Source organism: Eleutherodactylus coqui, chromosome 2, assembly GCF_035609145.1.
Source record: "Eleutherodactylus coqui strain aEleCoq1 chromosome 2, aEleCoq1.hap1, whole genome shotgun sequence".
NCBI lineage: Eukaryota > Metazoa > Chordata > Amphibia > Anura > Eleutherodactylidae > Eleutherodactylus > Eleutherodactylus coqui.
This window is the reverse complement of record NC_089838.1, coordinates 84119510-84146556: the sequence shown is the minus strand read 5'-3', so window position 1 is coordinate 84146556 and position 27047 is coordinate 84119510. Positions and strand designations below refer to the sequence as shown.

The following is a 27047-nucleotide window of genomic DNA, read 5'->3' as shown; positions in this document are numbered from 1 at the left end:
TGGGAAAAAAAATTCAAACAACAGTTACTCTTTAAAGTAAGCCTATATATTGTTTGTATGGAATAACTAAATGAAGGAAAGAAACACCAGACTCAATCATACCTGTGTCCAAATGTCATTTAATCTTTCTGAATGAAAGATTTTCACAGTATAAAAAACGTAAATAAAAACAAAAACAAAAAAAAAAAAAACACAGCAAAGCCAATATACACTTGGCGAACAGAACATTAATAAAATCCAATGTCGAATGCAGAGGACCTGCTTTATCCACAAGGCCAAAGTCCTACAGTTTATTCGAGCATAGCACCAGCTGTCAGGTAAAAAGAACGTGAAAAGGAAAAAAGATACAGAATAGGAAAAAAAGACAACTTTTCTGTTTCATTCTAGTGAAGCCAGATATATTATTTTGGTTGGTAAAAAGATGCAAGGGAAATACACATAGCGAAGGAATAGGGACTAGTAAAAGGGTGCTCTAGTTAAAAGGGTCAAGTACCTCCCATTACACCCTTTCGAAGGTTTCACACAAGACGTAAAGTGGAGAAATAGGAGTGATGCAAGTGCTTGGAAAAAAAACAAAGGATGCGTATCTATGGGAATATACTGTATTCTGCGCTACTGTGGCTTCCGATCAGCTTCCTGTAAAACGCGATAAACTTATAACCAGAGTGCTTGTCTTGTAACGCATCAAGTTTGTGGCTTCCATCAGCCGTTGGTCTAATCGCATGTTATGGAATATTTTAGCATTAGTGAAATCATGTTTCGACCTCTGAATGTGACCGGACTCACAAGGCAGGCTGCGGAAAAAGTGTGTCACCCATCGCTGTAGAGGTGGCAATGATCAGGCAATTGAGTCTGTAACAGTTCCAAGTCCACTTATCACCTGAACATAAGGTTGGCAGAAAATAGGACATCACATGCTGTTAGTGGGCATGTGCAAATATAAAATTTATTTACAGAATGGAAACCGAGTCAATGGGTTAAAAAACTAAAAAAAAAGGTAATTAAAAAAAATGCAACGGTTGACATTTCAGCTCCAATAATAATCATTTGTAGCTATTAATTCCTTGGCTGTGTTCTTGGTTTGAAGTCACACTTAAACCTAAATATCGCTCAGTCTTTACAAAAGGTACATATTATATTATATTATTGCCTACGTTGACCTACGTTAGAATTCTGGTGACTGAAAAGACCCCAAAGTAAAAGATCTTAGAAAAGAACGCGGTTATAGACAATCATGGCAAATAAAAGGTGTTTTGTTTTTTTCCCCTAGCAGAAGAGGCAAAAGTTCACTAGTTTCATCCCTAAATTGGGAAAAAAGTCAGATGTTGTTTCAAAAACAGTGAGGACTAGAAGAAATGCACTGGAAAGGTTACTTTACCGATTTTCTCATAAAAAGAAAAAAGAATGAAAGAAGAGGCGGAGACATTATTAAAATCCCTCAAACGCTTGTGACAGTGCAAAACAGAGTAGCGGGGAGCTAGAGGTCAGTCGTATGGGATAAAAGGTGTATTGGTGAGTTAGAGAAGGAAAACGTTGGAAAGTGCAGGCATCACTGGGCCACGTTGGAAGTGGTTTTCTTCAGGCTAAAATTGGTCCAATTTACAGCCACTTTCTGGCGGGTTTGTTTGGCGGAGTCCAGACAGAACCTAAAGAGAGAACAAGAATGGATGAGGAAACAGAATGGAGACATTTTCTACCCAATCACATGCAGAGTCTCTATTTTACACTCAACTTATTCATTCAGCTATCAGGTTTTCTTCAGTTTTGCCCTTTTCTAACTCTTTAACTAGTCTTTTTTTGAAGTAAACTTGATTGGACTGGAGAGCAATTGTAAACACTGAACTTAGTACAAAGGTTTGGCATATTATTAACCATTGTCCCACCGTGGATTGTGAGCGAACCAAACCCGTAGAACCAGAATTCTGGTCAAACTTTTCTAAAAATGTGGTGGGATTGGAAAACTCCATGCAGATGTTGTCCTTGGGCAGATCTGAACCTAGGACTCCGGTATTGCAAGACAATACCACTAAACCACCATGCTCCTTCTCCGGAGGAGGAGACAAAAAAACCAAACATCTGCATTAGGCTTATGACTAACTTTTTTCAAAATATTAATTTTCCTGATGTTGCATTTCATGAACTTTTGCCTATGTATTAGTTTTCCGGTGTTATTTTCTTTTGGTCATGTAAAAACCTCCTGCACTGAATATCATTTCATTTTTGCCATATTCGGTAAATAACAACAAATAGGAGTTTATAAGTTGTAAAACATAATAAAGAAAAGAAGCCTATCCACTAGGAAAGGGTTAATGCAAGCTTGAATACAAGAATGCCTGTCAGCAAGGTTACTAGGTCATGTGCAGAGGATGGATAAGTGAGGGATAGTGATGCTCTAAATTCAGTTTATTATTTAAAATTGGTTTAAATATTGTTAGCATCGTCTTTTTTGCCCCTTCTTCTCTGGAGAAGGCAGCGGAAAAGGAAAAAAAGAAGGTGAAGATCCTTTCCTCCAGACAAAGCAGCAGAAGGAGGAAGAAAAGGGATGAAGGAGCATGTTGGGCTCAGTGGTTAGCACTGTTGCCTTGCTGAGATGGGATCCTAGGTTCAAATCTGACCAAAGGCAACATCTGCATGGAGATTGTATGTTCTCTGTGTTGGTTTCTTCTTGTTCTCCTTCTCAATATAAATAAGGAGGAGGAGAAAGAAAGAAGCAGCAGAACAGTGGTTATTATTATTGACTCATCACTGGAGACCTAGGTTCAAATTTGACCACAGACAACATCTGCATGGTGTTTTCCAATTCCATACAAATATTGTCCTTGTTCAGATTTAAACCTAGGACCCCAGAACTGGAAGGCAACAGTGCTAACCAGAGACGTAACTTGAAGCTCCCGGGCCCTGATGCTAAACTTGTAACAGGGCCCCCAACTATAATGCTTTACTCATAGTACTGGGTTCCCTATATGGAGAAAAGAGGCCTTATGGGCCCCCTATGTCTCCTGGGCCCGGGTGCAACCCCATCCCCTGCATCCTCTATAGTTACGCCCCTGGTGCTAACCACTGAGCTACATCCATTGAAGAGCTACCACCACTATCATGCTCTTAGAATGTGTTCGGTACTTGTTTTAGGGGTTTTATGAACTTCTGGTTTGGTTCGCAACAATTTGGACCAGACTGAACTTTTTGATGAAAGTAGGCTACCCAGTTGAACCACATTTTTGAGAAGTTTGCTCATCTTTACCCACCACCTATCAGAACTATTACATGTTTGATAGATGAGAGAGATGGGATACAGTAGCCCTCCATCAGGCACTGGAAAGAGCATTGCCCACTCTGGATGACCCGGAGTGACCATGCCCGTTGCAGTGTTGTTTCTAAGGGTGGCTTTACATGGGCCGACTATTGTCCGGATAATCACTGAAATGAACAAATACAAAGACAGTGGTTCTGTGTAGACACAGCCACCAATAGAATGATGTGGGATAATTCGCTCACTAGTCTTTCTGTTTCAATTCGCCTAAAAAAAAAAATTAAAAAAAATTTCAAAATAAATATATATCATATAATATATATTTTGCTCTGTGCTAAAGCAAACAACCAACCGTCATTCCTAGGCTTCAGGGACCGTTCTGAGTGACTGTGTAAAAGGTACATTAAATTATGCGCCGTACATGAATACCACGTGCTTCTCGACTGTCTTTACATAATTCAAACTCACCTTTTAAAATACTCTACTTCCCTGTCAATTTCATCCATTTCCATGCTGTCTAAATCTTTTGGAAGAAATACATCATCTAAGAGAAGACAGAACAATCAGTTAGGGGTCATTCACACTAGGTTTTGCACTGCATTTTTTCCATCAAAAAGGACAAAAAAAAAAAAAACACCAGTTACAGTTTTTCAGCTTTTCCCCATGCACTATGTAAAAAAAAAAAAAAAATTTTTTTGCATCAATAGAAACTCAGGTTCTCCTTTTCAGGGTGAATTTACCCGGGCAATTTTCCCTGCACGTTGCGAGATGCATAGAGATTGCACGGTACTGTGGTTCCCTGTGATATGTTTGCACAATTCACCCATTCTATTCTATGGGAGCATAAAATAAATAAATCTAACACTTCATGCTCGACGTACATGTGTGTTTCATGTGAGTGCGATGCGTTTTTTGCTCCCACGTGAAATGGGTGATTTTCATGCATGTTTTTCACAGCCAGGAAAATCTCAAATGCAGTTATACGAGAGCGATTTTATAGCAAAGCGCAACACACTCATGTAAGCAGTGCAGTTGCCCGTGTAAATACATGAAATATCATTAAAGGGGTTGTCCCGCGGCAGCAAGTGGGTCTATACACTTCTGTATGGCCATATTAATGCACTTTGTAATGTACATTGTGCATTAATTATGAGCCATACAGAAGTTATCAAAAGTTTTATACTTACCTGCTCCGTTGCTGGCGTCCTCGTCTCCATGGTGCCGACTAATTTTCGGCCTCCGATGGCCAAATTAGCCGCGCTTGCGCAGTCCGGGTCTTCTGCTGTCTTCAATGGGGCCGCTCGTGCAGAATGCCGGCTCCGTGTAGCTCCGCCCCGTCACGTGCCGATTCCAGCCAATCAGGAGGCTGGAATCGGCAATGGACCGCACAGAAGAGCTGCGGTCCACGGAGGGAGCAGACCCCGGCGGCCATCTTCAGCAGGTGAGTATGAAGACGCCGGACCGCCGGGATTCAGGTAAGCACTCTCCGGTTTGTTTTTTTAACCCCTGCATCGGGGTTGTCTTGCGCCGAACGGGGGGGGGGGTGTTAAAAAAAAAACAAAAACCGTTTCGGCGCGGGACAACGGCTTTAACTGACTCTTCTGTGCGCTGCCACAATTGCTCTGGAGGCGGCGTTTTACCTGAAGCGCTCTCCAATGTCCATGAACTTGCCCAACACCTCTGATTGACAGGTACAGCGGTCTCCTGGCTGGATGTCATATTGTCAGTCAGAGCTGTTAAGTAGCTCTATGGACAGAAAGGAAAGTACCAGGCAGAAAATTAAAACTCGGCATATCCTCCACGAGACCGCTGCCCACACTGACGTGCGCCAATATACTACCGCCGACTTCTGAAGTTGTAATATCTCCTAGGTCATCTCCCAAATAGCTCATTCCAATGCAACGCAGTAGTCTAAGAGAAATCTTGCTACAACTTAGTAGACACCACTCAATGGAACGGTAGTGTTCACATAAGTTACAAATACATAAATGACACCCAATACAATAGAAAATACATAAAAAGACCTCATTTAGGTACCGTGGTGCTTGCAAGTTTGTGAACCCTTCAGAACTTTGCATATTTTTGCTTATATGTAACCTAAAACTATATCATATTTTCTCACGAGTGCTAAAAGTTGACTAATAGAAATAAATCAAAAGAAAGGAGCCAAAAATATTAGATGTTTGTAAGTGGCAAAAGGATATGAAGTTTTCATTTCAGTATCTGGCATGACCTCTTTGTACAGCAATAACTACATCTAAACGTTTCCGGTAATTGTTGACCAGTCCTGCAGATCAGCTTGGAGGAATTTTAGCCCATTCCTCCATACAAAACAGCTTTAAACTCCTATGTTGGTGGGTTTCCTCCCATGAATTGGCCGTTTTAGGTCCTTCCACATTTCTATACGATTAAAAAGTACTTGCACTTTCAGAAAACTTTTGACATGTCAAAAATATTATCAGTGGGGTTCCCACTGCCGAGCCCCCTGCTGATCACTAGAATGATGTGGCTACAGCGCTCATCTGAGCACGGTGCCCCCTCTGCTACATTCACTCGTTTTAGTAGTTTTTTCCTTACAATCCTGCTATGCACACCATTGTCGTTCAGTGTCTTCTTGATGGTTTCAATTTCCTCCATTTGTACAGTCTTGTCTGACTCTGGATTGGTGGAGTCCAAACTCTTTAGAGATGGCTTTGTGTCCTTTTTCCTGCATCATTAGCATCAACAACTCTAAGGTCCTCAGATATTTTCTTTGTTCATTCCATGATACACTACCACAAGCCTGTTGTGAAGACCAGATAGATCCCTCTTCTTTAACTAAAACAGTCTGCCCGCTCATACTTGACTGATGGTAATCAATGAGTGGAACAGGTTACTACATGAGGTGCTGAGTTCCTCTTCAATGGAAGTGTTCAAACAAAGACTGGACAGACCTCTGTATGGGATGATTTAGTGAATCCTGCACTGAGCAGGGGGTTAGACCCGATGACCCTGGAGGTCCTTTCCAACTTTACCATTCTAGGATTCTATGACTCTAATCTCACCTTCACATTATCTGCTAATCCTAAAGGGTCACTAACTTTTGCCATTCACAGATATGTGATATTGGATCACATTCCTCAATAAAGGACTACAGCCAGTGTCACATAGGCGGAAGCACATTTGAGCACGCATTTGCATGTTTTACTGTACTTTTTGCACATCATGTGTATTAGTACAGACAAAAAAAAAAATAAGGAAAGTTCTGAAGGGATCACGAACTTTCAAGCACCACTGTATGTCAAGTGATTTGAATATCCCAAATCTTGTAAAATAAAATAAATAAATTAGTATTACAATAAAGCCATGTCAAGTTAAACACATTTCAGGTAAGTTAGATACAGGTAAATACTACAACTCACCAACTGAGACACCAGGTTTATCCATCTTGTTCCGGCTTTTCCTGGATTTGCTTTTATTAGCAGTGCTAAATTTGATATCAGTCCTCTCAGATCCACCTGGTTCACTCTTCTCTTTTTCAGACCTAAAATTCAGACAATTCACAGTGTCTGGTCCTTGTCTCGTAATGTCCTCTGTTTTTTCAAGTAAGGGCCTGTGTTGGGCTCTTGCTCCTCGCATAGTTGTCTTGGCCAGTAGGGCCTCTCCATTATGTGGCTCACACCTTCGTGTCTGGAGGCTTTGCCTTTTGCTCTTCTTCACACGGCTTCCAGTTACTGACTGCCCCTGAAGTCTCTGGTTTTCAGAGCTGGAAAGAATCATGTCTGGAGCAAAACTGGGTGTGGCGTCGGCACTTTGCCCCAATTCAGAGTTCTTCTGAGACTGAACCCAGATCATGCGAGAGAGATTCGGAACAGCACTTAACCTTTTAACAACACCATTTTCTGCAGGTTGCGAAGGAAGGTTGACCTCATCCTCGGACAGTTTTGTTTCGTGGCCTTTTGAGACACTTAGAGTAAGAGGCGTAAGATCTAAGTCAATCTCTTGGAGATCAGAAGAACCATTAAGGTGAGACAGCAAGTTTTTCTGCTCCAGCACAGCAGCTTTTTTGGGGAAGTCATTGACATCAAGGTTCAGATCATAAACACTAAAACTAGCTCTTATAGAGTCTTTGATAGTATTCTTGATTTCTTCAAGCCGACTGGTCAGGAAGCTGTTCACCCTTTCTAGCTCGAGCTGAGGCCATTGGAGTAGCTTTTCTCCAGAAGACGGAGTTCCTGCTTCTTCACCATTTGAACAATAAACATCAGATGATTTCTGACTACCAGCCTCCTGAAGGGCCTTCTCCTATAGAAAATACAGGCAGTCATTAATATATTTTTTTAAATAGTGCTATGGTAATAAATCATATTCCAGAAGATTTCACTGGTTTGCTCCAGATTAGTTATAATGAGAAGCTTCACGCATGAATATATGTATTTGAACTCACATATGCTCTCCGTCAGCCCCCATACTCTTCTGGTTTATTCAAAGAAAGTACAATACAGTTATACTGAATATGACGCACGAATTACATGCATACCCCTCCCAACATCATAACAACTCATGATTGGCCTAGTATGTAATGATGATAATGATTACCATATGTTTACACCCCAGGTGTATGTCGCTATGTGAACATGTAATTCGTATATACCCAAGCAGCATAGACTTTATTAATATTCCAATCTGAACCGAAAGTATGCGGTCAGAGATAAGAAGTTCCTCCCCTTGATAGCTAGCTCCGGGAACCAAAAGTGGGAGGTTTAGCTTCAACGTCTACTTGTACAAACCAGGGTAGAATATTGAGCTTGTTAACTGCTAGCCAATATATATATATAATTTGCCTAGGCTGATTTAAGAAACACATTTATATTATTACTACAACAATAGTCACTGAGTATTCAACAGACTTTGCATAACTCAATAGTACAGTTGGATATAAGAAACTTGGTGATATCAAAAATGTATGTTTCTCCACTTATCAGGCTGCTTTAGCCCTCCTCCCTTCTAAACTCTTCACTCACCCTGAGAAAACTGCAAAATTCATTATAAAACAGACAAAAAATAAATAAATAAAACTTACTGACAAATCAGATTACATGCTGCCCATAAAAGTATGGAGAGGAGAGGGAGAAGGGGCCAAGTCAGTTAGCTGCTGTAGCTCATCATGTCTACTTTCTCATACCTACTAGAATCACATCTACACTGCTCGGTACTACTGTATAATGTCCTCCATGCTGCTACTTCACTGGAAATGAGAGATAGGGGAGCAGGATCTACTCTTCTGTGTGCAGGATACATCACAGCAGCTGGTGCCCACTCACCAGATCAGGGGAAACTAAAAATTACAGATGGAACTTGCAGAGTTGCAGATAATATGTCATTTACATATTCCCATATGATACAACCTTTAGGGTGGTTTCACACAGTTTTGTTTTTGTGTTTTTGCAAAAACACCACTAAAATTTTTTAGAGCCAAAAACAGATTTCTAGTGAATGTGAAATGTAAAAAGGAAGAATGTATACTTCTGAGGCACAGCCAGAAGTGGAGCCAGCAGGAAGAAGACTGCAATAAAGAGATCCTCTGTGTAAAGCCACCTAAATTTGATCCCAGCAGAACCCCTGACACATAAGAGCACAAGATGTACTGGTCTCATAATATGCATTATGCACATAGTGCCCAGGGCATTGCTGTACATGAGATCTTAGTCATGCAGATTTGGTTTTCTCCTCTTTTTAAGGTTGTTCATGATGGCAATTAGTGTCTGTAACACAAGAGCAGATCACTAGACCCTATAGAACAGACAGTACCGCAGTCACTGCCCCTATGCTGCAGCTGTATGCCAAAGCGAATTTCATTCAGTGCCCATAAATCTCTGATTCTACAGGACAGGGGCCTACAAGCTTCTGTAGACAGGCGTGTCTCCTGGGCCTGTGCCAAGGGAAGGGGTAAAACAATTTCTTGATTCATCTAGGAAAGTTTTACCATAATTCTGGACTTTTAATTCCCTTTAATAATCTTTCTTCTTAGGTATTTTACCTTTTTCTTCAACTTATGCCGCGCTCTCTTGGCGGCTTTGTTGCTGCTAGTGCTCTTAGGTTCAGTGCTGTTGATGAAGTCAAGGAGTTCATCTACATCTCGATGGTCCACGGCCTGCTCCCCTGGAGGATGTCTCTTCTGCGGTACCTCTTCTTTTCTTTTGGTCAGACGTGATCGGAGTTTCTCGCGCATTTCTGGGTAATTTCGACTAGTTGGGGCTGGAGGTGGCTGAAAAGACAGCAAACATATACATTTAGAGGATTTTCACTTTGTATTAGAAATAATATATAATAATATACACAGACACACATCAATCTGGAATCTTACATGAATTAGGAGAGTAAAAGAAAGGTTTAAGTCAAGTGTATCTGCACTTTCAAAAGAACAATCTTCTGACATGTCATAGAGACAACTCAAAAGTGGTGATCAGTGGGGGTTTGAGTGCCGAGATCACCGCCGATCGCTAGAATGGATTAGTAGAAGTGATCACCTGAGCATGGTCTCTGCTCACCAGCTGAAAAGGGATCATAGACTTTCTATTGAGTCCATATTCCATTAGTGAGCAGAGACAGCACTCAGGTGAGCACTTCTGCTGCTTCGTTCTAGCAATTGCTGGGGAACTTGGCACCCAGACCCCCACTGATCACAGCTTTTGACATTTTACTGTGTTTTCATACTTGCCTCCATTCATCCAGACAGGCTCTCAGGTGCGGCTTTTGACACTGTGAATCTGACAAGTGGGTGGTCCTTACTGCTCACCGTCAATGGCTGACACCAGACTTGATTAAAAGTCCAATGTCTCCCATTGGGCACTGCTCACTTAAAAAAATTATTTATCCATCAAAGTAGCTGTATGAGGGTTTGTTTTTTGTGGGACGGGCTGTATTTTTTAATGGTGCTATTTAATGTACCATATAATGTACTGAAAACCCTACACACTGCAACAAAAATGACATAACTTTATTCCGTAGGCCAGTACGATTACTACGATACCAAATTTATAGTTTTTTTTATTTTTTCCCAAAGAGATTATATATATATATATATATATATATATATATATATATATATATATATATATATATATATATATATATATATATATATATATATATATTATATATATTATATATATTTAATTACTTTCTGCTGCCATCTTCTGACAGCGCCAGAAGCCTGACCTAAGGAAAGCCCATCCAGGCAGACAGTTAGGTATGAATTAACGCAAAACGGGGATAGAGTTAGCAGGGCCACCCTGCAGAGTTATACGGGCAACTTTACACCAGGACAGCTCCACTCTAAACAAACGTTTCATACATACTGAAGCTTAAAGAGTCATCTGGGCTTTGAAAATTGATGGCCCATCCTTCCCAATATAGATGATGTCTGACTCTTAGAATGTTTCTTGGGTATTGGAAGCTCTGCAGATGTGGGTAGTGTCACAAAATAGTCTCCCATTTCAGCATTGAGAATTAAATCCATGTATAGAAGCTCACAATATACTCTAAGACAGTGCAATGTAAAGGTCCATTTGCACACACAGATGATCGCTCAAAATTCATCAGAAACTGGCAGTTTTGAGTGATTATTTTGCACCAGCTACTAATGGGCTAATCAGCTCATTAGAAACCAACTAGCTTCATTTGGATGTATTTAGAGAACGGCGGGTGATCTGTTCTCTAAATACATCACTATTGTTCTCCAGCAAAACAGCTGCAGAAAGAATCTTATCAGCGCTGCCCAAGGAGAACCCAGCGTGCGGTCTGTCTTATCAGGGATGGTGGATTTTAAGCTGAGCTGAACTCAGTGATGGATGAAAAGTGCACGGCAAGTGCACGATGGGCACACATTTACACACAACGATTATCGCTCAAAAGAAATGTGTCAAGTGGCCTTTAGTCAACAATCTTCTGAAAACTGGATAAGACGACAATTTGATCATTACTTATGCTAAAAGGTACTTCCAACTAAAATTCTATTCATCGAAGAGAAAACTTAATATACTTCTCACCGTGTTATGGCCGAAAAACTCGCAGTAGCAGCAGTCACAGAATTTGCCATCTCTCTGGTTGGTGGAGGAAGAAGTGCATGAGCTGCGCTCCGAACTACTATCTTCATCTTCGCCCAACCCCTCGTCCGCTTCACAAGGTTGCGTGGCCAGGCAGTTCGACACACTGGAAAATTTGTGTCCTCTGCATGTGGCGTCCCTACAACATTAAGAGCAAACTCTGCAGTCAACCAGAAAAGCTTGGGTTTCCCATCACGTCTAGACAACGCTCCCATTTGTGTTTTGGCTGCTATTCAGAAGGAAAGCCACAACATTACACAGACCCATCAACAAGCCAAGGTGCCTGGCGTTCTGACAGAATCTGCAACGCACATATGCCTCCGACACAGACGTGAGCAAAGCCGTAATAACACATTAAAAACACAGTAAGTAAATAAAGCTGAGCTTAATGGCCGATTGTTTATATGCAGCGCAGGTAGGGTTTGTATCACCGCTAGAGCGTGACCAGAGGAAATACACTAGGGCACTTTATCAGAGATTCCCTGTAGTCAGGAGGACAGAGGTAGCAGTCATATCAGTAGATGGGGGGGTTCTAATAAAGTAGTCATTCAGTGTAATTTACTTAGACAAATGAAAAAAAACAAACAAAAAAACCCACAATGTTAAAATATACAAAAACAGGAGCCTTTAGAAAGTGCGTTGTCCTATAGCGTATCCTTCACTTACACACCTGTTAGTGGTCCCCGAGCTGTTTCCTCCTTGAAGTGCATTTGTTCCACTACAATGTCCGTTGCAAGGATGGCTACAGGCAGAGAGCGGCGGTGGAGGGGGATTGACTTTCAGGAGGGATGGGCTGGACCCCGTTAGAGGACTACCCCTGTGAGCTCCGGTGGAGGCGCAGACAGTGGCTTTAGAAGGTGTAGTGTGAGAGGAGAGACCTGTGGCCGACGAGAGGTGTGGAGGGGGAGGACTGTGAGGAGATGTTGGCTGCTGTGACGATAGCCCCGTTGGGCTGTTGGGTGGAGCACTAGGATCAGAATGGCGATGAAGCTCTGAAGAATGATATGCTTCCCCTGTAAAGGCAAGAGGTGGTAAGTTTGGGTTCGAAGAACACAAAACAATGCCATGACAGGGACGACAAGTCCATCCTTGCTCACCGGGGGACAGCGGCCTGTGGCACATGGTCTTAAACTGCTTGGGAGATTTACAGAAGTTGAGTGAGGTAGGGAGTGTTCCTGTACTGGCTCCGGAAGGACTGTATGGGCACACCTTTAGGCTGGAGAGCTTGGAAGCCTTGCTGACATGTTCTGGCGATGCTGACAGTCCGCTGACTTTTTCCCCTGAAGTATACAATAAGTGATCAGATTTATCAGAAGAATTATAAAAATAAAATAAAATAAATCTTGTCATTTGTATAGCGCCAACTTATTCCACAGCACTTTCAAGTAATTTATTTATTACCCCCCACCAAGCTGGGTGCTCATTTTACCAACCTCAGAGGGATGGAAGGCTGAGTCAACCTTGAGCCGGCTACCTGAACCAGGCATGGATTGAACCCGCAACCTTCAGGTCGTGAGCCAGAGCTTAGGACTTTTTTTTTTCTGCCTTGCACCACACGAGGCCAATTAATGGAACATGGATGCAAACAGAGGGATAGGAAGATGTGAAGCTAATAAGGAACATACAAATGCTGACTTTCATACCCGTATCACACATACGAGATCGGTCATGTCACATATATAATTTTTCAGCACACTTCTCTAAACATTTTATAAATAGTTTTCTTAACGGTCGGTAGCGGAAAACGTAATGTCTTGGAATAACCCCTTTAACAGGTTTTAGAGATGCTTTACAGCATGGGCTATTCAATGGGCAGGAGGGAGCCCATTGACTTCTATAAGAGAATATTCTAGGCATGATCTGCGCAGGGAGGAGGAGGAGATCTGTGACCATCACCTACTGTGAATGGTGGATCCTGTGTTATCCCCTTAACCCCTTAGTGACGGAGCTTTTTTGCTTTTTTCCTACTCCCTTTTAAAAAATCGTAGCTCCTTTATTTATCCATCGACGTCGCTGTATGAGGGCTTGTTTTTTGCGGGATGAGTTGTATTTTTCAATGGCACTATTTACTGTACCATATAATTTACTGAAAAACATTTAAAAAATTCTTAGCGCAGAGAAATGGAAAAAAAACGACATTCCACCATCTTTCGGTGCGTCCTGTTTCTACGGCGCACAAACTCCAACAAAAACGACCTGATATTTTTATTCTATGGGTCAGTATGATTCCTACGATACCAAACTTATATTGTTTTTTTTTTTTGCTGTAGTACTTGTATTTTTTTTTTAAGGTATTTAATTTTTTTCAATTCTTTTCTGCGGTCATTTTGTGCGCGCAATAACTTTTTTATTTTTCTGTCGACGTAGTTGTGCAAGGGCTCATTTTTTGCAGGATGTCCTGAAGTTTCCGATAGTATCAATTTGGAATACATACAACTTTTTGATCGCTTTTTATTGCATTTTTTCTGGCAGAAAGGGTAACTAAAAAAGTGTATTTCTGGCGTTCTTTATATTTTTTTTAAGACGACGTTCACCGTGCAGGAAAATTATCGCTTTTTATTGCATTTTTTCTGGCAGAAAGGGTAACTAAAAAAGTGTATTTCTGGCGTTATTTTTTTTTTAGACGACGTTCACCGTGCAGGAAAATTAATGCACTACTTTGATAGATCGGACTTTTACGGACGCGGCGATACCAAATACATATTTTTATTTTATGATTTAGATTTTTTCATAATTGATATGGCAAAAGGGGGCTGATTTAAACTTTTATAACTTTTTTTTTTTTTTTTTACAATTTAAAAAACTTTATTGATCTTTTTTCTTACTTTACTTTGAAGTCCCCCTGGGGGACTTTAACATGCGATGCTTTGATCGCTCCTGCAGTATGACATAATGCAATAGCATTACGTCATACTGCTTTTTTACAGGCAGTCTATCAAGCCACCCTGTGTGGATGGCTTAATAGGCAGTCTGCTAAGGCAGCCCTGGGGCCATTCATTGGGCCCCCGGCTGCCATGACACCTGCACGGCTCCCCCGATCTCACCGCGGGGGGGGGGGGGGCGTGCGGGACCCCCAAACAGCGTTCTGGGCATTTAAAGGGTTAACCCCTTGAGTGGCGGGTTTCCTACCACCCTGTCGTGCCCACCAGGGCAGGTTTTTTAAAATGGTCTAATCATTGAATTTCAACTAGTTTTGCAGTTGCGTCTCAAGAGCCATAACTTTTTCATTTTTCCATTGACATGGCCATATAAGGGCTTGTTTTTTGTGGGACAAGTTGTGATTTTTTAAACAGGGGGGAGGAAAAAAAGAAATGGGGAAAAAAGAAAAAAAGGGGCCATGTCATTAAGGGGTTAAATAATGTATTAACTTCCTTCTCTGAGTCATTATGACGCATGGATACCACGTGTGATTGTATTTTTGATTTTTTACAAAGTAAAGGGAGACAAGTGTTTTTATTATTTTTTTTAATAATTTTTTACCTTTTTTTTTTTTTTTTTTTTGTTTCTTTAGGGGACTTCCACAGGGACCCATCAGGACCCCTGATCACATTCCAGGGGTCCGATGGTGACAGCCCTTTACATGCTGCAGTGACAGCCCTTTACATGCTGCAGTGACAGCCCTTTACATGCTGCAGTCACATAGACTGCAGCATGTAAAGGGTTAACAGCAGAGATCGGAGGTTTTCTCTGATCTCTGCTGTAAGAGCAGGTACCTAGCTGTCCTCTGACAGCCAAGCACCAAGCTGTCCCTGCCACAGAGACCATCGCCGATGGTCTCTATGGCAACCTGTAAACAAAGCAGGAGGTTGCCGACATATCGGCAATATCTTCTGCTGGTTTTTCAAAGCCCTTGCTTTGTTCTCTGTGGGTCTGTGCAGGCAGAGCACACTGTCACAGCTTGTGGCATTGTGCTCTGCAGCTCCCATAGTGATACATAGCCCGGAAATCTTCCGGGCTATGTCACTATGAGCAGTGGAGCTCGTCCCGGAAAATTTCCGGGCGTGCCACTCAAGGGGTTAATAGCCACGATCGGCCGAGCGCGGCTATTGCCCGCAGGTGTCAGCTGTAATAAACAGCTGACGCCCGCGCTGTATGGAGGGAGATAGTGGCGCTACCTCCCTCCATACACGTCCTGCAACAGCAGGACGTAGTTTTACGATAGCGCCGTCACTAAGGGGTTTAAAAAAAACAACAAAAAAACCCGATACTCACCTCCAATTTGGCATCTGTGTCTCCGCTGTCATCCCCTGCCATCCTCTTTGCTCGGCTGTGTCATCCTCAGCCGTCAGCACTGCGTAACTAAGCGCTGTGGTTGGATCGAGCATCAGCCAATCACAGCTGGTGCTTGATCATTCACAGCCAATCAAGCTACTTTAGAATTCTCCCCGCTGTCATCTCCCTGCTCGACTTTCAAATCCCCTGCCGTCAGCGCTGTGTAAGTAAGCACTGTGATTGGATCGAGCGCCAGCTGTGATTGGCTGGTGCTCAATCCAATCACAGCACTTACACAGCACTGATAGAGCCAAGCAGAGAGGACGGCGGGGAATGACAGCGGGGAGAATTCAAGCAGCTTGTCGCACAGACACAGACGCCGGCTGGGAGGTAAGTATGGAGGTTTTTTACCTAGTATATACTCTAGTATAGCTCGGCTTATACGTCAGTCAATAAGTTTTCCCAGTTTTTTGTGGTGAAACTTATTGTCTCGGCTTATACTCGGGTCAGCTAATACTCGAGTATATATGGTAATCACTAAAGGATGCGACCAATTCCTTTTTTTAATTAATTCTCCTCTCAACTTTCAAAAAATCATAGCACTTATTTTTCCGTCAATGTAGTGGAGTGAAATTGAAAAAAAGAAATGCTATTCTACCATATTGGGGGGGGGGGTATTGCTTTTATGGTGTACACAGTGCGACAAAAATGACATGATGACTTTATTTTGTGGGTCCGTACAATCACAACAATACCAAATTTATTTATTTTTTTGTATAGGTTTTCTTTCGCCGTCTTCTGACTGACGTGATTTTTTTGTTTTTCTATCGATTGTGCTATGTGAGGGCTCGTTTTTTTGTGGGGCAACCATTTGGCACCATTTCGGAGTACACATGACAGATTGCTTCATACTACATTTTTTTTCTTGGAAACAGAATGACCCAAAAAAAGCAATTCTGGTGTTGCGCATTTGTTTTTCTGCCAACATTCACCATAAATTTGTTATTTTAACAGATCGGAATTTTATGGGCGCAGCGATATCAAATATATTTTGGGGTTTTGTTCCCCACCCCAAATTCCCCACCTTCACAATTTTAATATAGGAATGAGTGGAAAGGGGTCTTTAAATGCTGCTTTCAGAATTAACAACGGCATTTAACCCTTCACACCACAAGACGTACAGTTACGTCCTGGGTATGCAGGGTCTATATGGAGCAGAATTGCAAGGCAATCACGCTCCATACAAGGCATCTGCCGGCTGTCTGCGGTAGAATCTAATATTTTGGTACTACATTATACTATATGAGCAATCGCAAGTTCAAGTGCCCCGTGGGGAGTGAAACAAAAGTTTTGATTATTGGAAAAATAAAAAGAAGTTAAAAAAAAAACCCCACAACTTTTTCCCATATTAAGAAAAGATAAAAGCATATTTAATATCGCCATGTCTGTCAGAGTCCGACCTATCAAAGTAACCCGCATGTTAAACAGTGTCAGGGAAAAAACTGTTGATCACAAAAATTAATAAATTAATCACATAAGCTTCAAATTGGCACTAGTAGAAACTATAGGACGTCCTGCAAAATATGAGGCCTCACACAATTATTGTAACTAAAAAAATTTTGGCCGTCAGAAGATGGAAATTTTACTTTTTTTTAAAACGAAGTGCAGCAAAACTATATAAATTTGGAATGTTGTAATCATACCGACACACAGAATAAAGTTATTTTTGCCACAACTTGTTCACTGTGAAAACAAGAGTCCCTCCCACCCAATTCAAAGATGGCGAAATATATAATTTTTTTCCCCCCATTTCACTCAACTTAGAAATTTTTTTAAGTTTCATGGTACATTATATAGCACACTAAGTAGTACCAATAGAAAAATAGAACTTCAAAAAAAAAAAAGAACCCTAACAGCTACATTAATAGAAAAATAATAAAGTTGTGATTTTTGAAAGTGAGGAGGAAAAGAACGAAAATACAAAAAAGGAGCGTCGTCAAGGAATTGAAGGGTTAACAGCCAAGATTAGCATGACTTTGTGTATGCACAAGCACAGACTTGCTCTACACGTGCCGACTTTGCCGAGGGTCACCGCAGGAATGGGGGACTGGGTAAGTATGAAAACAGGCTTCCCAGACTCACCTCAACTAAACTACCCCGTTTCCCTGAAAATAAGACATACCTTGAAAATAAGACATACCATGATTTGCCAGAATTTTTTAGGATGCAAAATGATTTTTCAGGCTTTTTGAGGATGCTTGAAATATAAGCCCTACTCCAAAATTAAGCCCTAACAGTTAATTTAAAAAGTCAACTTAAATAGTGTCCAGGCAGCTATACATGTAAAAAAGTTAAACCTTTTTGAACAAAAATTAATATAAGACACTGTCTTATTTTCGGGGAAACACTGTATAAGCACCAGAACTTAGTTTATGGCGCTTATAGTCGATGACAGGTTTTAGCTTTTTAAGTAGTTACCTATAAGATGGCCTTACATCAGCTCAGAGCAGAAGAACTAGTGTGTCACAAGTACAAGCTATAAAAGTAGACTTTTTCTAACTTTGCAAACTGTAAGATGTTATTTTAGGTTTTAATAGGTTTCCAATCCCTAATGCAGGCGTGCACAACTTCAGTCCTCAAGGGAGCCTAACAGGTCATCAAACTACTAACGGCCACTTGTCTGCTTGTATGTGAGCGAGTCTCATAGCTTGGCTCCCTGACGACATCACAGCCCGCCCCCCTGGCGCCGTTATGGCAGGTCATAACACACTGAGAATACAACTAAGCCATTATTATGTCAGACACAACTCAGCGGTGATGACAGGAGACACTGACCTACCGCTACCACAGAGATTCGTCGGGCTGAAGGACCTGTGGTGACATCACTGCTGTGGGAGGAGCTATTCTGGAGTTTGGTAGTACTGCATACTGGATAAGCTGGCAGAAAGTACAGGACCTGTGATGTCACCATCATGTGATCACATGACCAGCGTTTCATCACTGTATCCAGCAGCTGTGTGTGTCATGTGTGCAGCCCGCATAAATGTAGTAGAGCTGCGAGTGGCTGTTTGTCTAATGTGCTGTGCGTGTAATGTGTATAGTCAGCATGGATGTATGTCATGTAGCACAGCTGTGTTTGTGACGCGCATGTCATGAAGCAGAGCTGAGTTTGTACCATGCGCATGTCATGTCTGTGAGCCACCAAAGCTGTGTCTGTGATGCCCATGTCATGTAGCAGAGCAGAGTTTTTTAACATGTGCATGTACTGTGGCACAGCTGTGTCTGTCACGCACCCATAATGTAGCAGACCTGTGTTTGTACCATGCGGATAACATGTCTGTCAGGCGCATGTCATGTACCAAAGCTGTGTCTGTGACGGGCATGTCATGTAGCAGAGCTGTGTCTGTCAGGTGCATTGCATGTAGCACATCTGTGTGTCCGCACACGCCCATGTACCACAGCTGCGTATCTGACATGCATGTAGCAAAGCTGTGTGGCGCATTGCACCACCAGAAACACTGGTACCATAATTTCCTAATGATTACTGATGTTTTCAGGATTTCCTCAGTGTTGCACAGGTGATGTAATTATTATCGGTGCCTCAGACATTGCCACAGGTGTTCCTACTATATGATACCCTGAAAACATGACCTGTTGTGGCCCTTGAGGACTGTAGTTGTGCCCCCCTGCCCTAATGAGTTGGGACAGCGGTCCCGGTAGGCACATCCTTCGATGGGCTCATTACTACTTACCTGCAGATCCAGCTCCGGGGTTTCCATTTGAGTGCTGCGAGTTCCAGAGTCCCGATAGCTTGTGAGCAGACAGAAAGGAACTAGGGTCCCAGTCCCCAGAGTTTCCTTGGCAAGAAGATGAAGAGGAAGAGGATGAAGAAGACGATGTAGAGGAAGAGGAGGAGGATGACGAAGATGAGGAGGAGTGTGAACCACCACCACAGGTCTGGGACTTGCAGGATGTGTGCGACAAGGACACCTGAAAAAGGAGCACAAAGAACAGTTTTACATCGTGCGACAGTAAGACAACAAAATTAACCCCTTAACATTACAGGACATAAGTTTACGTCTGAAGTTTCTTAAAGCAACAGGGCGTAAATTACGTCCTGTAAATGGCATGGGATCAGAAGTGAGCTTGTGCCATCCTGCAGTAGGAGCCGGCTGGGACTGATAGCTGACCGCCCAGTGCAACAGCAGGAATCGATAAGAACTGCGATCCCCACTGGTAACCCTCTACATGATGCGATCAGTGTACATCATGGCATGTAGAGGGCTCACAGAGGGAGTACGGTCCCTCTGTGACGTAATTAGCCCACCACATTGTAATTGTGGAGCGCCAATGTGCTGCTTTGGCAACTGGACACAAGACCTATAAATCACCATAATAAGCAATAAGGCATTGCAGTACAGAAGTTCAAATCAGGGACATAAAGCATAAATATAAAAAAAAAATTGTTTAAAAAACACACATACACAAAAATCAAACTTTCACATTTGTATTTGTATATACTGTATATATATTAGTTAAAAACATCACATATTTGCTATAATTTTATCCATGATGACAGTACAATAAAATAGAACACGGTATTGATCCTGCACGGCAAAGACCATAAAAAAAAAAAAAAAAAGACGCAAAATCCTCATATTGGTTGTTTTGCCTCCCAACAAACAAGCAATAAAAGTGATAAAAAAAAAAAAAAAGCAGTATGTACCCCCTAAAATTGTACCATTGAAAACTACAGCTCATCACATAAAAACGCCCTCACAGAAAGGGCTAATAAAACCCTCATTGAAAGCTTCAAAAAAATTATGGGGCTTTGAATACAACAATGTAAAAAAATAAATAAATAAAAATTTCCCCCAAAAAGTATTTCATTGTGCAAAAATGGAAAAAAAACCTTAAAAAAAGTCATTGATGTTGCATGATTAACACTAAAAAAAACAAAAAATATTGGCACAACTAGTGTTTTTTCTCCCTGCCTTAGGCCATTGCACACGGCTGTGACGGGGTCCGCCGCGCAATTCCGCGGCGGAGCCCGTCACAGCGCCCCCCAGAAGACCCCATACTTACCTGCGGATCCGGTGTCCTCGCTCCCGCATGACACTTCTCCACCCACCTCCGCCGCATCATGTGACACGCCCACTGTGTCACATGACGCAGTGGGCGGGGAAACGTTTTCACGCTATCTTCCGCTGTGCAAGTGGTGTTCCTAAGGGGTTAATATTACCGCACAAAAAAGCAAAACACAGAAAGCACCTCCAATTCTAGATGAATAATTGTACTTCCTACAAGCATGCAGTGTGCAGGCTATGGCGGTAAGAAGTAACCCGCCCTCTGGAATTACCTGGATTTCTTCACGGATACTAATAAAATGTAGTCTGATTGTTACCCAAGTCACAACAATAGACAAACACAATCCAACTAGACTGCTAACTAGAGATGAGCGAGCGTACTCGGAAAAGCACTACTCGCTCGAGTAATGTGCTTTATCCGAGTATCGCTGTGCTCGGGTCTGAAGATTCGGGTGCCGGCACGGAGCGGGGAGCTGCAGGGGAGAGCGGGGAGGAACGGAGGTAAGATCTTTCTCTCCCTCTCTCCCGCCCGCTCCCCCCTGCGACTCACCTGTCAGCCGCAGCGGCACCCGAATCTTCAGGGACGAGCACAGCGATACTCGGATAAAGCACATTACTCGAGCAAGTAGTGCTTATCCGAGTACGCTCGCTCATCTCTACTGCTAATATAGAACACGCCAAACCAGTGGATAGCCATGTAACAGGATGGTAACTCCTTGTGTAGAACGTCTGCATTACTGCTAGCAAGGCGTGAAATCATTATTATTGGGTTTATAAACGCTGAACATCACAAAATCATCTGTTCGCGTCAGGTATTTTAACTGAGCGCTCCGAGAAAACATCCAGTGTGAAGAGACAAAGTGAGCCCTTTAATTTAAAGGGGCTTTCTGACATTAGAAAGAACAACAGATAATGGTGTGAAAGAAAATAAATATGAGACTCAGCTTTCCAATGGTCTCCACTGTCCACAGCTGCCCCTCTATCCTCCTCTGACATGATCGACATTAGCTTTATAGTTGAACGGCCAGGGTCCGTCGCTCAGGACCCTGACCGATCAGCTGAGCGGGGGGGGGGGGGGGGGGGGGCATGCTGTTAGCACCGCAAATACACAAAAGGGTCAGAGCGGAAGTCTCAATGCCAACCTCTATATATAGTGGCCGGAGCTTGTAACTACAGGCTGGGGTCTCATTGAAATCAACGCGAGCCGTGCTTGCAGTTACAAGCGCCGGCCACTACACAGAGGTCGGCACGGAGACTTCTGCTGCTTCTGCTCCGAACTCTCTGTATTTGCGGTGCTGACAGCATGCCCCCCGCTCAGCTGATCGGTCGGGGCCAGAGACGGATCCCAGCCGATCAACTATTGACCTATCCTGAGGATAGATCATTAATAGCATTCTCCCTGGAAAACCGCTTTAAGATGGTGGCTGATAAGCATCAGACAGGGGGCTGCACATCAGGGACGTGGCTGGAATACATGAAGGGAACCTCCAGAGTCTGACAGGCAGTCAAGTAAAAGGGCAGGGATGGAAAAAAATTTGTTTTTCATCAGAGTAGCCCTTTAACGGGGAAGATTTATGACAACTATCATAAAGAAAAACTACCTTTCTTGCATATGGCAACCAATCACAGCACAGTCTTCACTTTCAAGAACAGAACACGAAATGAAAGCTGTGCCGTGATTGCTTGCATTGGGCAAGAAAGACAGGTTTTCTTTCAGACCATTGTGATAATCCTGCAGGGCACAGAGTGTAGTCAGAGTGCTGGTCATGTGACCTGGAAGTGGGCAGAAAGGTGCAAAATACACAGCTTGGAAGGGGCGAGCTACAGAACTGGATCCTTCACAACACGGCACTGAAACTGGGATGGCTTTCTTTAACAAAAACCCCACAACAACCCGAAGTGCTTCTTTAAGGATTGATCGATCTCCAACCTAGAAGTCATCAGTCTTACCGCTAACGGTTGCTCTGGGACCGCCTGTCTCTCCTCTTCCTCTACGCTCTTCCGGCAACTTTGGCAAATCCACAGTGGCATCTCCCCCAGAAGGTTCTGTGCTATAGAGGGCATGAAGGAGGCAGGAATTTCATCCACTGGCGACAGCAAGCCATTGTGCGGAGCAGAACCCAACCAGTCCTTCTTCTCCCGATGACACAACAGGCAGCACGTCTGCACAAAGTCACTGGAGGACGGCAAGACCTAAGGCACGCATCAGCCATGAGGAGGCAAGACAAGAAGACATCAGGGTCACAATGTGGTTCATCATGTAGCAATCAACAAGAGGAGGATATGTTACTGCATACATAACAATTCCCTAAAACGTGTATTTACATGGGCGATTTTCTTTCGTGATTTCTGTGTAATAATCGCCTATTCTTTCCTATGGGAGCAAGACATAAAAAAAATTGCGCTTGCATGTCAGTTTTATGCAATTTTCTTTCTTACTATTGGGATGACATGGATCACAGGTATACAGGTGCGATATCTCGGACCAATATTGCACCTGCCCGTGTGAATGCACCCTATAAATACCCTCCAGTCCGATAAATCAGCAAGAAGTTACAATGTTGGCGTGTTCTTTGGTAAATAAATCTTGGTATTTGTATAGCGCCAACTTATTCCGCAGCGCTTTCAGGTAATAATTACTTATTACCCCCCACCAAGCTGGGTTATCATTTTACCGACCTCGGAAGGATGGAAGGCTGGAAGGCTGGAAGGCTGAGTCAACCTTGAGCCGGCTACCTGAATCATGCGGGGATCGAACTTGCAGCCTTCAGGTCGTAGGCGAGAGCTTACACTCTGAGCTGGTAACTACAAGATCTGTTACACAAGGCCGTAGCATGTAACCTAACAGAACACAGACTGACTAAAGTTGACGGATGACCAGGATTTGGTAATGGCTGAAGGTGCTGGTAGATTTAGGCTGGGTTCTCACGGGACTGAAATCCCACGGAAATCTCATAGCTTGGCCGCACCGCAAAACCACGGAATAAGCGCAGCTTCAAACCCGTGGCTGCAGACGAGGGTTTGGAAGCGGCTTCACTGCCTGCATCTCCGCTGCGGCCATATCTCCCCATAAAGAGGCCACTGCGGAAATGAGAAAAAAGAATTGACATGCGGCATCTTTGTTTTCCGCGTGGCATGTCAGATTCAGTGCGCCTTGGCCGCGGCATGTGGCGAGATTTTTGCTAAATCTCGACCACTTTGCTGGCTAATCCCGGGATTAGGAGCTGCGGGCGGAATTGCCGTGCGAACATTCCGTCCCGTGTGAACCCAGCCTTAAAGGGCTTTTAATGGGCAAAATGGAAAACCCAGCACGCTGTTTCTGATCACCGAGAGCTTCAGCCCAGAACTTTTTGCGTAGCTCTTGTTAAAGTGAATAAGCGCTATGAAAATAGCGTGCATAGCGCGGTACGTTGTTTCCATAGCGCCAGTTCACCTCAATAAGAGCTACTGAAACAGCGCTGGAACGCTCGGATGCTTTCGTACTCTCCTGCCGGTTGGCCGGTAACTGTAGGAGCAGTTTCCCATCTTGGCTATGCAAAGTCAAGAAAGGCCTAGCTGTCTTGACTAGTAAGACACTACACAGTGAGCGGCATCAGTGTACGATGCCGAGCCAGAGATCTATGCCCATTACCAGGAGGGAATGTGTTTTTCCCAAATTGATGGCAAATTGCCTCTCTGCCATCTAAAAAGTGATTTTTTTTCCCCCCCTTCCTCTGGACAACTGGGGTTTGTAGGTACAAAAGGCTGAACTTGAAGGACTTTGTTATACAAGTCTTGTCAACCTACTATGTGACTTATATCGGATTCCACCTGAGAGCCTAGTATTGGGAGGATTTGGTAAAATTGTGATTAAAAAAAAGGTATCCACAAGGAAAAGCCATATACGGAGGGGCGGGTGTCTCTCCTGAAGTGTCTGGATTAGTGACTACTTCAGGAAAGAGCAATTCCGAGCGTGTTTTCTTAGCCCTCTGTATAGTGATTGAGGGTGAATACGCACTTGCGTTTTTCTTCACGCGATTGTCAATGGGACAAAATTGGGACATCGCACAAAAATTGCAAAGCACAAACTTGCGATTTTTGTGTGATGCGATTTTAACATTAGAACGTCCCATTGAAAAAAACGCTAGTGGGTAGAAGCCCTCACATAGCATACACGTGATATAACAGTAGAAGGGGATGTATAACAAAGAAGACGGGATTGATCAGTAGTAAATGCTGTATAACACAAAAGACATGGGATATAACAGTACAGGGTGATGTATAATACAGAAGCCAGGGGCTATACCAGTAGAAGGGGATGTAGAATACAGAAGCCATGTGATACATCAGTAAAGGGGATGGATAATACAGAAACCATGTGATACATCAGTAAAGGGGATGTATAATACAGAAACCATGTGATATAACAGTAGAAGGGGATGTAGAATACAGAAGCCATGTGATACATCAGTAAAGGGGATGGATAATACTGAGGATATGTGATATACCAGTAATGCATAGTACAGATTGGAAATAAGGTATCTGTAGTGTGGATATATCAGTAGTGTATAATGCAGAGGACATGTGACAGATCAGTAGAGGGGATGGATAATATAGAAGATGTGATATAACAGTAGAAGGTGGTGTGTGATATATCAGTACATGAGATGTAAAATATAGAAGCCATGTGATATAAGAGTAGAAAATGATGTAGAATATAGAAGACATGTTATGTCAGTAGAGGGTTATGTATAATACACAGTACATGCGATATATCAGTAGAGCTAATGGATAATACAGCAGACGTGATATATCAGTAATGCATACCGCAGTACAGAGAACATATGATATCTGTAGTGTGGATATATCAGAAGTGTAAAATACAGAGAGCATGTGACATATCAGTAGAGTGGATGGATAATATAGAAGATATGTAATATATCAGTAGAACTGATGGATAATACAGAAGGTGTAATATATTAGTAGAACTGATGGATAATACAGAGGATATGCGATATACCAGTAATGCCTAGTACAGAAGACAAGGTATCTGTAGTGTACAACACAGGGGACATGTGATATATCAGTAGAGGGGATGTATAATATAGAAAACATGTGATATAACAGTGGAGGGGATGTATTGTACGGAGGACATATGATGTATTAGTTATGTATACCGTAATACAAAAGGACATAGGATATCTGTAGTGTGGATATATCAGTAGTGTAAAATACAGAGGACATGTGATATATCAGTAGTGAGGATGGATAATATCGAGGATATGTGATATATCAGCAGTGTGGATACATCAGTAGTGTATTACCCAGAGGACATGTGATATAACAGTATAGGGTATGTATAGTACAGAAGATATGCAATATACCAGTAATGCAAAGTACAGAGAACACAAGTTATCTTTAGTGTGGATACATCAGTAGTGTAAAATACAGAGGACATGTGATAGACCAGTAGAGGGGATGGATGATACAGAGGATATGTGATATATCAGCCGTGTGGATACATCAGTAGTGTATTACCCAGAGGACATGTGATATATCAGTAGAGGGGATGGATAATACAGAGGATATGTGATATAACAGTATAGAGGCTGTATAAGTACAGAGGATATGCGATATACCAGTAATGCATAGTACAGAGGACACAAGGTATCTGTAGTGGGGATACGTCAGTAGTGTATACCACAGAGGACATGTCATATAACAGCAGAGCTGATGGATAATACAGAGGATATGTGATATATCAGCCGTGTGGATACATCAGTAGTGTATTACCCAGAGCACATGTGATATATCAGTAGAGGGGATGGATAATACAGAGGATATGTGATATAACAGTATAGAGGCTGTATAAGTACAGAGGATATGCGATATACCAGTAATGCATAGTACAGAGGACACAAGGTATCTGTAGTGTGGATACATCAATAGTGTATACCACAGAGGGCATGTGATATAACAGCAGCGCTGATGGATAATACAGAGGATATGTGATATATCAGCAGTGTGGATACATCAGTAGTGTATTACCCAGAGGACATGTGATATGCCAGTAGAGGGGATGGATGATACAGATGACATGTGGTAGTACAGGGGGTGTGTGGTATACAGGGGACATATACTATGATATTATCACACTGCTCATTACCTGCCCCCCTTTGCCCATCTCTTCGGGGCTCTCTCTTGCATCTGTCTCTGGTCCATCAGAAGAGGGGGACCCCTTCCCCGGCCTCTGCTGCCCCGGCGCCCGCTCCCTCCTGATGCTCCCCTGCTTGTTCCGCCTCCTGGTCATCGCTTCTTCCTTCTCGCGGCCTCCTTACTTTCTACACTTGCTCCCGACGCCTAATTTAATTTCCAAAGACAATAATCCAGAGCTATACCCCTTGGACAGGACAACAGGCAATATGGCGGCTT

At 42.6% G+C, this 27047-nt stretch overlaps 1 protein-coding gene across 1 annotated transcript; it reads right to left on the bottom strand.

Annotated features, from left to right (window-relative positions):
• Nucleotides 1-101: 101 nt before the first annotated feature.
• On the bottom strand, nt 102-27047 carry FAM193B (family with sequence similarity 193 member B). Its single transcript, XM_066591156.1, has 10 exons — nt 26782-27047; nt 22587-22829; nt 19302-19539; nt 12435-12617; nt 12008-12350; nt 11281-11476; nt 9270-9497; nt 6652-7534; nt 3719-3794; nt 102-1646 (listed from the first exon to the last, which is right to left on the bottom strand). Exons 1-10 carry the CDS (start codon nt 26923-26925, stop codon nt 1550-1552), a joined length of 2631 nt encoding a protein of 876 aa, XP_066447253.1. The 5' UTR covers nt 26926-27047; the 3' UTR covers nt 102-1549.